Below are 13,018 nucleotides of genomic sequence, written 5' to 3'. Positions count from 1 at the left end.
GTCCCGTCCCCCCCCCGCACCGGGCGGCTCCCGGGGCCTGGCGGCAGCGCCCGCCCCGGCCTGGCTCCACCTCCCGCTCCCGGAGCCCCCGAAGTCCCGGTTTTCGCCCCAGGCGGGGAGGCCGCGCCGCTGCTTGGCCACAGCCGGGCGGCCCGGGAGCAGGGAAGGCGCCCGCTTCCCGGGAGCTCGGCGGCGGAGGAAGGAACGTCAGTGCAATGCGAGTGAATACAAAACCAAGTGTTTATTATTACAAAAAAATACCTTTTTTGTAAAAAAAAAACCCAACCATTCTGTTAACACACCGTCCTCCCGCCGCCCCGAGCCACCACGGCCCGCGCCTTGCTGCGGGCCAGCGCCGAGGAACCCCAAGCCGCGTCCTGGGCACCCAGGGAACCTCTCCTTCCGCTCGCTGCCTCGAGCCTCCAAGCTCCCTCAACGCTTAGGACCGGCTCCGCGGAGGAAACAGCCCACCGCCAAAACCAGCCCACCGCCAAAACCAGCCCACCGCCAAAACGCCCTGAACGCTGCGAGCCAGCGTTGGGTTTAGACCGCGGCAGCGTGCAGGAGGCAGCCAGCCCTGGTACCACCGACTCCCCTCGGCGGCTTTTGTAAAAGAGGAACAGCAAGTTCTGCACTCAGTCTTTGGACAAAAAAAAAAAAAAAAAAAAAATTGAAGTCAGAGGAGCACCAAAAGCATTGGTCAAGTTGTGCCTCACCACATCGGGATTATCGGCGTTCCCAGCGCCAAACCGCCCTGGGCCAAACGAAGGGGTTTTGTGCTGCTGCTTCCCCATCAGCGAACACTCTCCCGTTATCTCCACTGGGAGCCACCCCCAGCAAGGGTTCCGTCGTCGTCGGAGTCACTGTACAAAGCACAAAACCAAACAAGAAAACAGAAACCACCACCACAGACCCAGCTACGACATACACCAGCCCCACTACGGCTACTTCAACAGCCCGAGCTCAAGGCCGGTTCCGTTCCTACTGCAGACCTCCGCCTGGCAGCGACAGCTACAAAGCTACAAGCCCTCAATCTCCAACTCTCGCCTGGCTACGGAGGATCTCCCGCCGGCATCCCTGCAAACGCCCTCCCCCAGGCCCATACAGACCGGCTGAAGAGGCAGCCGCCGCCTTAAAACGTGCCCCCGCCGCGTTTCTCTAGCGCCGCTGAGATCCCGGTGCCCCACGGCACCGCTGCGACGCGGGAGTGGAATCTCTTTTCAGAGGGGAATGGAAACGGAGGCACTGAGGTGACGCGGGTCTAGTAAGGCAACAGCGGCACTCGATAAAACCCAGAGCCGATTCCCAGCCCTGAGCTTTGCCTTGCGCTCCCTTTCCAGGGACCGTGATCTTCCTGACAACACTCGCACTTAAAAAAAAAACAAAAAAAAAACTTACGGTCAGTTTTGGACAAGAAGCTTCACAACGTCTCCAGGTAAAAATTTAAATTTAACGGTAAAAAAAAAAGTGGAGAAGGGGAAAATCTGAGCAGCTGCTCCGTCATGATTGCTGGTGAACCCCAAAGAGCGAGAATGGAGAGCTACACAAACTACATCTCAGAAACTATATATAGTTCATAGTTTCCTATAAACTACACTACTTAAAATTTCTTTTCTGCCTGACCTCACGCTGGAAATACAGGAGAAGTCAGACAGAACGGGCTAGAAGCGACTGTGAGGGTACCACAGGGCTGAGGCAGGAGAACGCTGCTAGCACCGCGCGGTCCCCCGGCAGGATACCGAGCTCGGAGCCCTGAGAACCACGGAGCCGGTTCCTCTTCTGGTCAGAATTCATCCCGTAACCTCGGTGGGTGGTCCATGCCAAAAAACGAAGAGGGTTTTCCGTGCACGTCGCGCTCTCTTTTCACAAAGGCAGTAAATGAAGAGACACAGTTCCCGATAAAATGATCGGCCTGGCCAAGAACGTACAGATCGATCTGAGGCACTTCTGGCTGCAGGCTGACCACCTTGATCTGCAGGGAAACAAGGGAGCAAGGGAATGCAGTCATCGTTACAATCCAAGCGCCTTGGCATAATATTAGAAATGGGAACATACAACAAAAAGAGTGGATTCTGTCTTAAGGTGCCCTATAACTCATTTATGAATAGATAAATGTCAAAACATCAATGAAATAAACCTAAGTGATTTTCAAGAAAGTCTTTTTCAAGGAGAAATTTACTACTGTGCGGGATAATGCTCTTCAACCTCTAGGAAAGGCAGAGTTTTACAGTATAATTTTTATTGCTATGAGCAAAATTTACTTTGCGACGCCAATATCTGTCCGTGAATAACATATTGCACTACTGCCTGCCTGCTGGCTGTGGCAGCAGTGGGCCAGAATCCAAGGTTTTTATTAAAGCGCTCCTGCCAGACCGGGTTTCTGAACGACTTACCTTTCCTTGGAAGAACTGCTGTATTTCCGTCGTGTAGGGCTCGGAGTCAGTAGCGATATAAACAGATTTAGCTTCTGTCTTTTTCACCCAGAGCTTGAGAGCACGCTCGATCTCTCTGAGGTCCGGCAGGCACATGTCCATGGTGAGAGGGACCGCGGCGCTTCGGTCGTAGCCCACGCACTGAGGCGAAGCCATGAAGTGCGGCCCGGCTGTCCCGTCCTTTAACATATTGCAGGCATTTTTCTATGGGAAGAAGAAAAGAGAAAACATCACGTTTGAATGGCAAGTGCGAGAAAACACTGCCACGTCCCCCACCTCTGCAGACAGCGTTAGGGCCTGTTTGAAAGAGGAATCCCAGCGGCATCGCTAACACACAGCGAGTTGCTGGATGCCGGCGGGGTTCGGGCTGCCGCCCCAGACGCACAGCTCCTCTTGGGGCGGCTTCCTCTCCAGAGCGACAGCCACCCGTCTACAGCAACCGCACGGGCTACGGCGACCGTACCCAGTCTGAGCCGATCCTCAGATGAATTCCTACGTAGGGCCTGACCAGCAGAGAGTGAATGTAGGCTTCTCCTTTCTTCACCATCTCCTCAGACCACACGATGTACTTCTGGAGGGGTCGGTGCTCCTCCAAGACTGGAAACTGGGCCGGAGCTCCGGGCAAGGCGAGTACAGGGTGCTCAGATGGTGAAAACCTATGGAAAAAAACCCAGCAGACCGAAATATAACATATCCTTGCACGTATCGTGTTCCACAAAGACTACCGTGAAGGTCAGAATGGAAACTACAAACACTCTGAAATACACGGCATCTGTTGCTCCAAATTTACCCAAGATGAATTTTAACTATTTCGCCACGCAAACACAACATTGAAGCGAAACTCAGGGACCGCGTTTTACCTCAGGCCTGGTAACAAGCGAATCGGTGTTATTTGACAGGCAAAAGACAAGAATCTCATACACATAACGATGAGCTGCCAAGCAACGAGAGCTTACGTTTTCAGCCCAGACTAGAGCAATTCTGTCGCCCAAACCGATACGACTGAAGTGGCTCCGAAAACATGAGGCAACCAGCAAAACACAGCTCATGATCAGCAACTGAGAACCACATGCTTTCTGAAGAATAATTACATAGGTAATCAATAAATATTGTAACTAAATATTACTGGCTCAGAAATCAACCAGCCTAACAGAGCTCACACCTAATACTGCCCACAGGAAGATCGTGCTCAGCGAATATTTAATGGAAAAAGCATTAAGATTTTTAATTATATTGCTAACTAACCACTTCCATCTCTCCCCCAAAATGCAAAGGCTTTACATAGCGACTAGCGCAACTGTTTGCCTGAGTTATTCTATAGCGACCTGCCAGCACTTTTCCATCTTCTCTCTACCTTTGGATCCAATGGTCCTTGTACGCGGAACTGAAGGAGATTCCCTTGAAGAGCTCGGACCTATCAAAATCCACTTGGAACTGATCCCAGAAGGGACCAAAGGGATTTCCATCCTGCAAAGGAAAGACGAGCGTTCATTCAGCGCACAGAGCCTGAAAGGCAGGCCCGGCGAGACCCCGGGGCGCCAAGTTGAAGAGTTTTTCTGTGACAGGCAGAATCAGACTGAATACAACAGCCTGTCTGTCACCCATCAGCTCCGCAGGAAGGAGAGAGTGAAACGCATCGAAGAGTTGACTGAGAACTAATGCAAAGGCTGTCTAAAAAGCAGGAGAACACCACGGCTGTCAAACCTGTCTTTAAAATAGGTGGCTTTAAAACCAGCTGGACAACTGTACCGCAGAGACCAGCGGGAAGTAAGCTTTGTTGTTACAGACCTGTTCTCCCTACAGCCACGATCAGGTCTGAACCGATAAAACCTACTGACACAAACGACCTCCCTGAACCCCAAGCACTTGCTGACAAAGAAAAGCAGGAAGGCGCAGCAAGCCACAGAGGTGAGCGGTGAAATGAATGCCACACGGAGGGATTTGGGGTGGATGACTCCTAAATTTGCAAATCACCAGCGACCCGACTGAGCCAGTCGTTCCCTTTGGAACAGCAGCGGGGTTAACCTGCTGCCCACAGGGATGCGGGAAGAGCTCACCTTCATGGGACAAGTGCTCTTGTCGGCACTTCTCTGAGCCGCCGCCTCGAAGCAGTAAGCCACTCGCTTGCCAGGAGGCCAGTGAAGGGGCGCCAGCTTCTCCATGAAGTCCTCCATGCTGATAACGCGGTGGTAGCGCAGCAGCGGCTCCAGCCTGAAGTGCTCCGCGTAGGGAACGTGCAGCTGGGGACGACAGGGCTGGCCTCACTCCCGGGGCAGCGGCACACAGAGCCCCCGGGGCCCGGGGCCCTCGCCTCGCCCCCGGGGAGAGGCCGCGGCCCAGCCCGCCGCCCCCTCCCCGCTCCCCGCCCGGCCCCGCGGGCTCACGTTGGTGTAGGGCGGGCGGTGGTGGCGGTACTCGATCCACGGCGGCACGGCCAGGGTCCGGTTGAGGGCGCGGGCGAAGGCCAGGGCGCCCAGAAAGTGCTCGGCCTGGTTCCCGAACCGGCCTGCAAGAGGGGCGAGAGCGGGGCTCAGCCGGGGCCTCCACCGGGGGCGGAGGGGAAGCTCCGCGGCAGGAGGGCCTCACCCATGCAGGGGCAGTAGAGGAGGTAACCGGCCGCGTCCCAGGCCGGCGCCGCGCCGCCTGCCGCCGCCGTCACCAGGAGGAGGAGGAGCGGCGGTGCCGCCATGGCGGCTCGGCGGCGGTGAGGGAGAGGCGGCCCTATCCCGGCATGCCCCGGGGCCCCGCCGGAACGGCCTCTCTAGCACGACCGAAGCGGAAGCGGGAGAACGACGTCACTCCCATAATGCCCCGCACAATGGGGCCGCCGGGGCCTGGGCCGGAGCCGCGCTTGGCGGGGCCCGGGGGAACGGGGTGAGTGCGGGGAGGCGGGGAAGGAAGGGGGGCGAGGGGCGGCGTCACGGCGGCCCCCTCCCCTCGGCGGCGGGGTCCCCTCAGGGGAGCGGGGGGCGTGTGAGGAGGAGGAAGGCGGGGGGGGGGGGGGCGTAGGCCGGGCCCGCCTCTCCCCCTCCCTCCCCTCAGGGCTGCGCCATGGTAACGGGGGGGGGGACACACACGTGTGGTCCCGCTGGCACCGGCCCGGCCGCATCCCCGGGGGCGGGGGGCTCCCGTTTATCTCCCGGTACAAACGGCGGAGCTGCCGGGGGCCCCCCCCCCCCCCCCCCGACAGCTCCGCCTGTTGCAACTATCAGAGCCTAGGCTGGATGGGTGAAAAAAGCGGGATTTTTTGGCCCCCGGAGCCATGTTGGTGTTTGGGGCTTTCCCGGTGGTGCAGGGAAGGGATTTGGGCTTTTAAAAAATCCTGGCTTAGGTCACGTCAGGGAAGCGGAAAGTGAAAATGATGATTTTCAGATGGGGGGGGTGGGAGGAAAAAAATCGTCTGGATTCATCCTATGGGAAAGGTGTAGCAGCTTTTCCCTGGGCTTTAAGATGTAAATGCAAACTTTATGTAGAGTTTTTTTTGCAAAATCTGTGAGTGATCAAGTGGGGGAAAACTGATACTGAGGCTTGAGCAGCTCAACTAGAAAAAATGAGCCTGTTTGGATGTAAAAACCTAGGAACGGCCAAAGTCAGTCACTGCGAGGAAATAACAGTTTTCACAGGGGAAATCGGGGAATCATAATGACACGTGAGTTGGTGTGGGGGACTGTAGGAAAACTGTGAAAAAAGGGGTGAATGCAAGATGCGTAGGGAGGGAGGAGAGTGGTTTTTACATCCAGGCGTGGCATTGGCACGGCTGGTACTGAAGTACGGCATCGAGGTCTGGTATCTGCTTTTTTTCTCCCGTATAATTAAAAACCTGATATTAGAAAACAGCAGAGGATCCGAGGTCTGGAAGCAGAGCCTTGCAGTCAGGAGCTGGACTCGATTAGAACACCGTAACGAGAAGTAGGGGGTGATTTTGTTACGCTGTGTGGGGGCTTTGCCAGACCCGCGCCAGGGGACGTTGCTGCGGCGGTTTAAGGTGTTGCGGTCACTGGTCATCGTGCAGGAAAGTCAATAAATGCCTGCGTGCCAGGCCTGACGCCGCAGCTGGGATCGCTGCGGAGGCTGGGTTTGAGGCACGACACCGGGCTGAGGCTGGGTGCCCACCGCCGGTCCTGGCCTCTGCTTTCTGCCACGTAGCTGGTACCTTCCACTTGAGCAAGTTTAAGCTTTAACAACTTACAGTAGCTTAGCAAACCTGAGCGGGGGACTGATCTGGCGGGGGGAGGACAAATTTAAAAAGAAGTTGCTTTTCAGCTGGGTGAGTTCCCTCAGCCACACCAGCGTGCGGCTGTAAATCAGACGGGCGAGTGCGGCGCAGAAGCGGGTGGTGCGGACTGAGGGGACGCAGGAGTCCCTAGGCCAACTTCTCTGTCCCTGCAGAAAGAAAAGGGACGGTAGTGGAGCAGCTCCGTAGCAGAGGCGTGGCGGGACTCTGCAGGTAGAAGCCAAGGACAGACAAATACAAGTCAGACACAAAAGATGCCCGTGAGAAAAGAGAAAGGGCAGCTCCGCAGCCCCGGGGCTGCTCAGGCAGCCTGCCAGGCCCCACGTCCCTGCCTCCCACTGCTGCTGCCTACCCACTCCGGCCGGATCAGCACAGCCTTGCTGTTGGTCCGGTCAGAGAGCTCATCCAGGCTCCTTTTTATTTTTTCCTGATTATTTTTAACCTGGGCAGTTCCCCGGTCTGGTCCCCAGCCGAGGTCAGAAGGCTTTCCCGCACAGCCAAGGATCGGTGCTCCCTGTCACAGGAGTGACTTCGAGGGGCAGAAGCTGTGTGGAAATGCTGAAATCATTGAACCATGCTTTGAGAAGGATCAAACAGTGGGACAAACTGTCGAAGCAGGGGGTGGACTCTATCCCAGGGACTTTCTGTGAAGCCCGAGAGCTTTTTTGTGCTGTGTACCAGCTCAGACATACCTCATTGCTTTCCGTGCAATGACAAGTGGCTGGACTCTCATACATAGCGTATGCTCCATCAGCTTACGTGAGCTCTTCTAGCTTGAATTTGCACGGACCTGATGACTGTAGTAACGAAATCTTTCATTTAAGTTGGCAGCCAGCGGGGATCCAGCTCTCAGGTGGATCCTGTGTTTTTCCAGCTCTGTGTTCACCCTGCCAACCTCTTAACCTCTGTGGAACTGAAGCAGAGGAAGATTCCTCTGGCCATGGGGGTTTTCTCAGATAACCGAGTTATCTGAGATTTCTGGAGCTGCATAGGCTAGCCATATTTTTCCAGCACCAGTGCAAAACTTTCCAAGATACGGAGGTTTCCCTGTGCTGGTACAAAGGTGGTGATGTACAAGATGTTCTCTGAACAAGTGTAGGTGAGTGTTTCCAGGCAGCGGCAACTGTTTCCTCTCTGGTGGCTACTGAGTTATAGTGAACAGGGAGCACTTTGGAAACGTTCTTTGAGGAAATGTTACTAAGAAAACTAACTGAGTTTTTAAAAATATAAATATATAGCTCAGGCAGAGAGTTTTGTAGCCAAGCGTGAACTCTGTTGTTGACCTTCCAGTGCTACCGTGTTTCACTGATACCGTGCCAGACCCTCATCTTGTTCTTCCCCTCTTACTCCGCAGCTGTCAGTGTCCTACCACATGCATTTAGACTTAGAAATAGACCCAAATAGGTAGAGTCCTTTTTCTTGCTAGAACCTTAACATTTTAAAGGACAGTTGATGAAATTTTACAATAATCCATTACAGAAGTTATCATGTCTTAACTCATTTGTATTTGGGTTTCTGCTCTGAAGGCGATAGGTAGTTTATGCACCTTGCTATTAAAGACAGCAAAATTCAAACTCTGTCTTCTTTCAGGTAGCTTTGAAACTGGCACAGATGGCTGAGCTTGTTCAGAGGGAAAGAAGCAACTACCTGGCGAAAGTGGCAGAGGCTCCCGGAACGTGTGCACAGCTCTGAAGCAGGAGGTAGAGAACATTTATCTTTTCCGGCACACCTCTCGCACAGAGGTGAAATATCCATGGTCTTAGACACCTCCAAAGGAAGGCTGCGCTGAACCGCAGGGCTCCCGCACCCTGAGGGGTAGGAGCGGCCGTCGCGTCCCGCTGGGTTGTACCAAAGTGGCACCTCAGCAGTTCTGGTCCCTTATTGTTCTGCTCTGCCTGAGCAGATTCAGCCCGCACAGAACCGAATTCTGTTCTTACTGGACCTTTCCAGACCTCGTAGTGACACGTTTTCTTGGAGCCGTCCCGTTTCCCGGTGTTTTCCATCCTGAGGGAACCATTCACGGCGTTGTGAGTGACGGTGTAGTTACAGTTATTGTTATTTCAGCTATTCATAACGTTCAGTGGTGCACTTTCTTAATGGGGGTTGGTTAGTTCCCTCGTAGTTGCACATCCTGCCCACAACTGGCACTCGTGTTGATGTGCAGGCAGGAAGTTCCTCCCTCTGAAGCAATCATGGAGTGAGAAAGAGCTTGAGGGTTTGATGCTATTTTAAGAAGAGTTTCTCAGGCAGCTAAATTCAGTGAAAGGCATCTTTTCTGAGGTTTTTATTTCAGCTAACTGTTTGCCAGTTCAGACGTTGGTAGCACCATATAGAAATGCAGTACTTTACCAACAAGACAAACGCAACTCGAGAGCAACCTGCTAAGAGAGATTAATGTAGATTTTCATCAACATGAAAGCCAGCAGAGCATACAGGAGGTATATTTTGTTGAACAGGAAACAGTTTGAGCTTCCATTATCAATGGATGAGAGCGTAAAAGAAGAAAAAAATTAAAAATTGCTCATTACTGTAGAAAACTTGCTAATCCAGAGAGGCAGAATCTGCCACATTAGAAAAGTGAAAACACAATGACTAATCACACCCTGAAGAGAAGCAGCATCTGTTGCCTTCCTGAAAAAGGTGTGATGTTGCTGATAATAGCAAGTTTTCTTCCTCAGCCCTGTTGACCCATGTGTGGTAACTCAGACTGGTTTGCTAGTGGGTGGTCTTACTGGTGCACCAGGGTGGTAGCAGAGGGGATGAAAAAAAATACAGAGAACCTTCGTTTCTCTGAGAAGCTCTAGAAGGGAATTCCATGTAAGCAAAGATCCAGAGCAAGTGAGAACAGACTATGAAGAACATGAAAAAAGGGGATGAGAAGCGATCCACAAAACACACAGGGAAAGGTGAGGTAAGTAGAGCTACAAAGAGACACCCATCTGCAATATTTCAGGAGCAAATGCGTGTAACAGGTAACACTGGCTCCCGATAGCTGCAAAAATGGAATTCAGAAAGAGTTTAACACAATTTTATTCAGGTAACAGGGGTTAAGGGAGAAAAGAGTGAAACATTCTGGAGACGGGAGTTTCCCGTGTCTGTGGACGTGTGCGTTCACATGTTTGTCATGCTTGTTGAAGGCTGACACGGGTTTGTGTGCACAGGTGAAAGCTGGAGTGTCTTAACACCAGCCCTTCTGTGATTTCAGGTGAAGATGTTTTGCTATTAAAGAGGTTTGGTCACAGAGGGTTCCAGCTGAAAACTGCACCGGGACAAGATCACGGCAAGGCGCCCGCAGGCTCGAGTTCTGCTTGACATGGCCATGTTCCACTAGACCTGCCATGACGGCATTTTTTCCCAGTGTTCCCAACTGGATTCAAGATGCAAAGCAGGAGGAGGAAGAGACAGGCTGGAAATTAGTCCCCAGATCAAGAGGTGAAGAGACCGAAAGTCAGGGAAAATGCCAATGTGAAATATCGGAGACCTCCTTCACTAATGTGGACAAGCTGAGAACTCACACGCTTTCTCATACTGAGCAGAGACCCTACAACTGCCCTCAGCTGCACTGTGGCAAAGCCTTTGCTTCTAAGTACAAGCTGTATAGGTAGGTAACTGCTGAGTGCCTCTGCCCAACAGTGCTCCCCTGCCAGAAGAGAGGGGAAAACCCCTCCGTCATGTTTTTTTGCTTGAATTTCTGAGAAGGTGGAGGAGGGGGAATGCCCTTCTTACCTTGCAAAGCAGTTGAGTCCCAGACGTTACCATACTTGGCAGCTCTTTAAGCACCTTCCAGAGAACCTCAGATAATACCTTATCCTGAGCTCAAGCTGTTTTCTGTTTTACTAAGGAGGAAATGGAAGCAGAAAGTGAAGTTTGCAGATTAAGAAACAAATTGAAAAGCAAGAATAGCAGCATTCACCTTTCGTAAGCCCTACCTCTAACTTTAGTCACAGGAATGTTTCTATGGCAGCCATTGTTCTAGCATGAAGAAGTAGAGTTCCTATTTAGGTACGGAAATATAGCAGAGAATAATTAAATGATACGATCACTAGGAACTTGAAACTAGATGAACCACAGTGTCAGAGAGTGTAAGATATCAAGGTGAAATCAGTCCACAGTGGCGGTCAGCAGACATTGCCACAGTCTGATGCCTCCTGATGAAACGAAGCCGTCTCACCAGCAGACAAGCATTTCTTGTCACAAACTGCCAAGGTTTTCTTTGTCATTTCCCCCTCTGATTGATAGCCTCAACAGAGAGAACGGGAGCTGAGTAGACGACTGAAGTATACCCGTGCGGAGGCGATGCGCTCTAGGGCGGACGGGCACTGCTGAGACAGACTCTGTAACTGTTGCTTGAAACGTTGTGCTGCTGTGCCTGGAGAGTCCCTGCTGCCCAGGCTGCCAGGGCAGCGTCCTTTAGTGGCGGTGAAACGCCGCTGGGATTTCTGTGGCATAAAGGGTAGAACGCGAGGAAAGTTTTGAAAAAGTAGCGTGTGTTCTCTTAGAGGTTGGACGCTAGTCTAAAATGTCCTGCTTTTCTCCCAAAAGGCATATGGCCACGCACTCTGCTCAGAAGCCTCATCAGTGTATGTACTGCGAGAAGATGTTTCACCGGAAAGATCACCTCCGCAACCACCTCCAGACCCACGATCCCAACAAGGAGGCCCTCCACTGTCCCGAGTGCGGCAAGAACTACAACACGAAACTCGGCTTCAGGCGACATCTGGCCATGCACGCAGCTGCCAGCGGCGACCTCAGCTGCAAGGTATGCCTCCAGACGTTTGAAAGTACCCAGGTCCTGCTGGAGCACCTCAAAGCTCATTCCAGGCGGGCTTCTGGTGGAGCGAAGGAAAAGAAGCATCCGTGCGACCACTGTGATAGGCGCTTCTACACCCGGAAAGACGTGCGGAGACACTTGGTCGTGCACACGGGGCGGAAGGACTTCTTGTGCCAGTACTGTGCTCAGAGGTTTGGGCGGAAAGATCATCTGACCAGGCACATGAAGAAAAGCCACTCCCAGGAACTGCTGAAGATTAAGACAGAGCCAGTTGACATGCTGGGTCTCCTAAGCTGCAGCTCCTCTGTCGCAGTGAAGGAGGAGCTGAGTCCCGTCCTGTGTATGGCATCCAGAGACATGATAGGGGGTAAGAGCTTCCCTGGCATGTTGCCTGTGGGCATGTACAGCACGCATCTCCAAACCATGCCAAGCTCAGGGATGCCCCATTCTTTGGTTCCTAATTCTCTTCCAATGGGAATGAGCTATCCTCTGGAGTCGTCCTCTCCCATCTCCTCCCCACCGCAACCTCCTCCAAAGTATCAGCTTGGATCTACCTCATATTTGCCTGAGAAACTACCCAAAGTAGAGGTGGACAGCTTTTTGTCAGACTTCCCTGGCAGCCTGTCTCTCTCATCTGGTGAGCCTCAGTCCTCTTCGCCTCAGCCACCCCCCCTGGATGAGGCTTTGCTTTCCAAGAGCCCTGCTAACCTTTCAGAGGCTCTCTGTGCTGCTAACATGGACTTCTCTCATCTCCTTGGCTTTCTCCCCCTAAATCTTCCTCCTTGCAATCCACCTGTATCATCGGGGGGATTGGTCATGGGCTACTCACAGGGGGAGACACAGCCACTGCTTACCACTTTGCAACACCAACCTCAAGAATCCCCTGGAGCTGGGGCCTCGCTGAACTTTGGGCCCCTCCATTCGTTGCCCCCTGTCTTCACCTCCAGCTTGAGCACAACCACGCTGCCGCGTTTCCACCAGGCATTCCAATAAGCTGAAAATAGCACTGGAGAACAGATCTTTCAGTCACCCTTTTGCGGAGAGCCTTAAAAACGCACAACTTCCTCCCCTTTGGGGTGTGAAAGCTTTGCAAAGCTGTTTCAGGCAGGAGGTTTCTGATCTCTGGAGGGAGCACTTGTAGACTGGAACAGCAGATATCCCCGTGCAAGTCCCAGTCCTGTACAGCGAAAAGATTTCAGCTAATAGACTGGATATATTTTATCTAATTTTTAATCTGTGAATCAGGAGCCGCGCTTAGCACTGACCTTCCCCGAGATCCTGGAGCTATGTTCCTCTTTGGGAAGGGACTGTCCCTGAGAAGGAGTTGAGACTCTTTCATCTTGGGCTAAACTTTTGAAGAGTCCAGCTTCCATTTCATGTTATCACACTGCAATTCTGGCAAAACAGCCAACACCTCCACACGGAGAAGGAGAAGTCAGGATACCCGCTCTGTATGAAGCCAACGGGGAAGAGGCTGTCCTTCCCCACTACCTCTCGTCCCGTCACCTAATACAGCTTACTCCGCCGAACACAGCTTACTCCACATCAGTGTTAAGCAACAAGACCGTTTACATAGTGAAT

At 52.8% G+C, this 13,018-nt stretch overlaps 2 protein-coding genes across 5 annotated transcripts; one reads left to right on the top strand and one right to left on the bottom strand.

The window, feature by feature from the left end:
- Positions 1–233: 233 nt before the first annotated feature.
- POFUT1 (protein O-fucosyltransferase 1) lies at positions 234–5,202 on the bottom strand. Of its 2 annotated transcripts, XR_014229696.1 has the most exons (8): positions 5,019–5,202; positions 4,817–4,938; positions 4,490–4,672; positions 3,787–3,899; positions 2,896–3,088; positions 2,394–2,636; positions 1,624–1,972; positions 235–1,369 (listed from the first exon to the last, which is right to left on the bottom strand). XR_014229696.1 is itself a non-coding variant. In XM_082326344.1 (7 exons), exons 1-7 carry the CDS (start codon positions 5,119–5,121, stop codon positions 1,784–1,786), a joined length of 1,146 nt encoding a protein of 381 aa, XP_082182470.1. In that variant the 5' UTR covers positions 5,122–5,202; the 3' UTR covers positions 234–1,783. The 2 variants fall into 2 exon arrangements, 1 of the variants encoding a protein (XP_082182470.1); XM_082326344.1 differs by having other exon boundaries at positions 234–1,972.
- A 20-nt stretch (positions 5,203–5,222) lies between these two features.
- PLAGL2 (PLAG1 like zinc finger 2) lies at positions 5,223–12,709 on the top strand. 3 transcript variants are annotated; one of them, XM_082326341.1, is made up of 4 exons: positions 5,223–5,306; positions 8,257–8,366; positions 9,872–10,267; positions 11,209–12,709. In XM_082326341.1, exons 3-4 carry the CDS (start codon positions 10,005–10,007, stop codon positions 12,428–12,430), a joined length of 1,485 nt encoding a protein of 494 aa, XP_082182467.1. In that variant the 5' UTR covers positions 5,223–5,306; positions 8,257–8,366; positions 9,872–10,004; the 3' UTR covers positions 12,431–12,709. The 3 variants fall into 3 exon arrangements, with proteins under 3 accessions (XP_082182467.1, XP_082182468.1, XP_082182469.1); XM_082326342.1 differs by lacking the exon at positions 5,223–5,306 and adding an exon at positions 7,450–7,765; XM_082326343.1 differs by lacking the exons at positions 5,223–5,306; positions 8,257–8,366 and adding an exon at positions 8,378–8,693.
- The last annotated feature ends 309 nt before the right edge of the window (positions 12,710–13,018 follow it).

This window comes from Platalea leucorodia (assembly GCF_965183815.1).
Source record: "Platalea leucorodia genome assembly, chromosome: 13".
In the NCBI taxonomy this organism is placed as follows: Eukaryota; Metazoa; Chordata; class Aves; order Pelecaniformes; family Threskiornithidae; genus Platalea; species Platalea leucorodia.
The sequence above is the reverse complement of the archived record's forward strand: the minus strand, read 5'-3'. Positions and strand labels throughout refer to the sequence as shown.

Coding starts and splice junctions, on each gene's coding strand:
- POFUT1 (XM_082326344.1), bottom strand. CDS start 5,121: ATGGCGGCACCGCCGCTCCTCCTCCTCCTGGTGACGGCGGCGGCAGGC. Junction 3,900..4,489: donor AGAGCACTTGTCCCATGAAG/GTGAGCTCTTCC, acceptor TTTCCTTTGCAG/GATGGAAATCCCTTTGGTCC. Junction 3,089..3,786: donor AAGGACCATTGGATCCAAAG/GTAGAGAGAAGA, acceptor TTTTTTCCATAG/GTTTTCACCATCTGAGCACC.
- PLAGL2 (XM_082326341.1), top strand. CDS start 10,005: ATGACGGCATTTTTTCCCAGTGTTCCCAACTGGATTCAAGATGCAAAG. Junction 10,268..11,208: donor TCTAAGTACAAGCTGTATAG/GTAGGTAACTGC, acceptor TTCTCCCAAAAG/GCATATGGCCACGCACTCTG.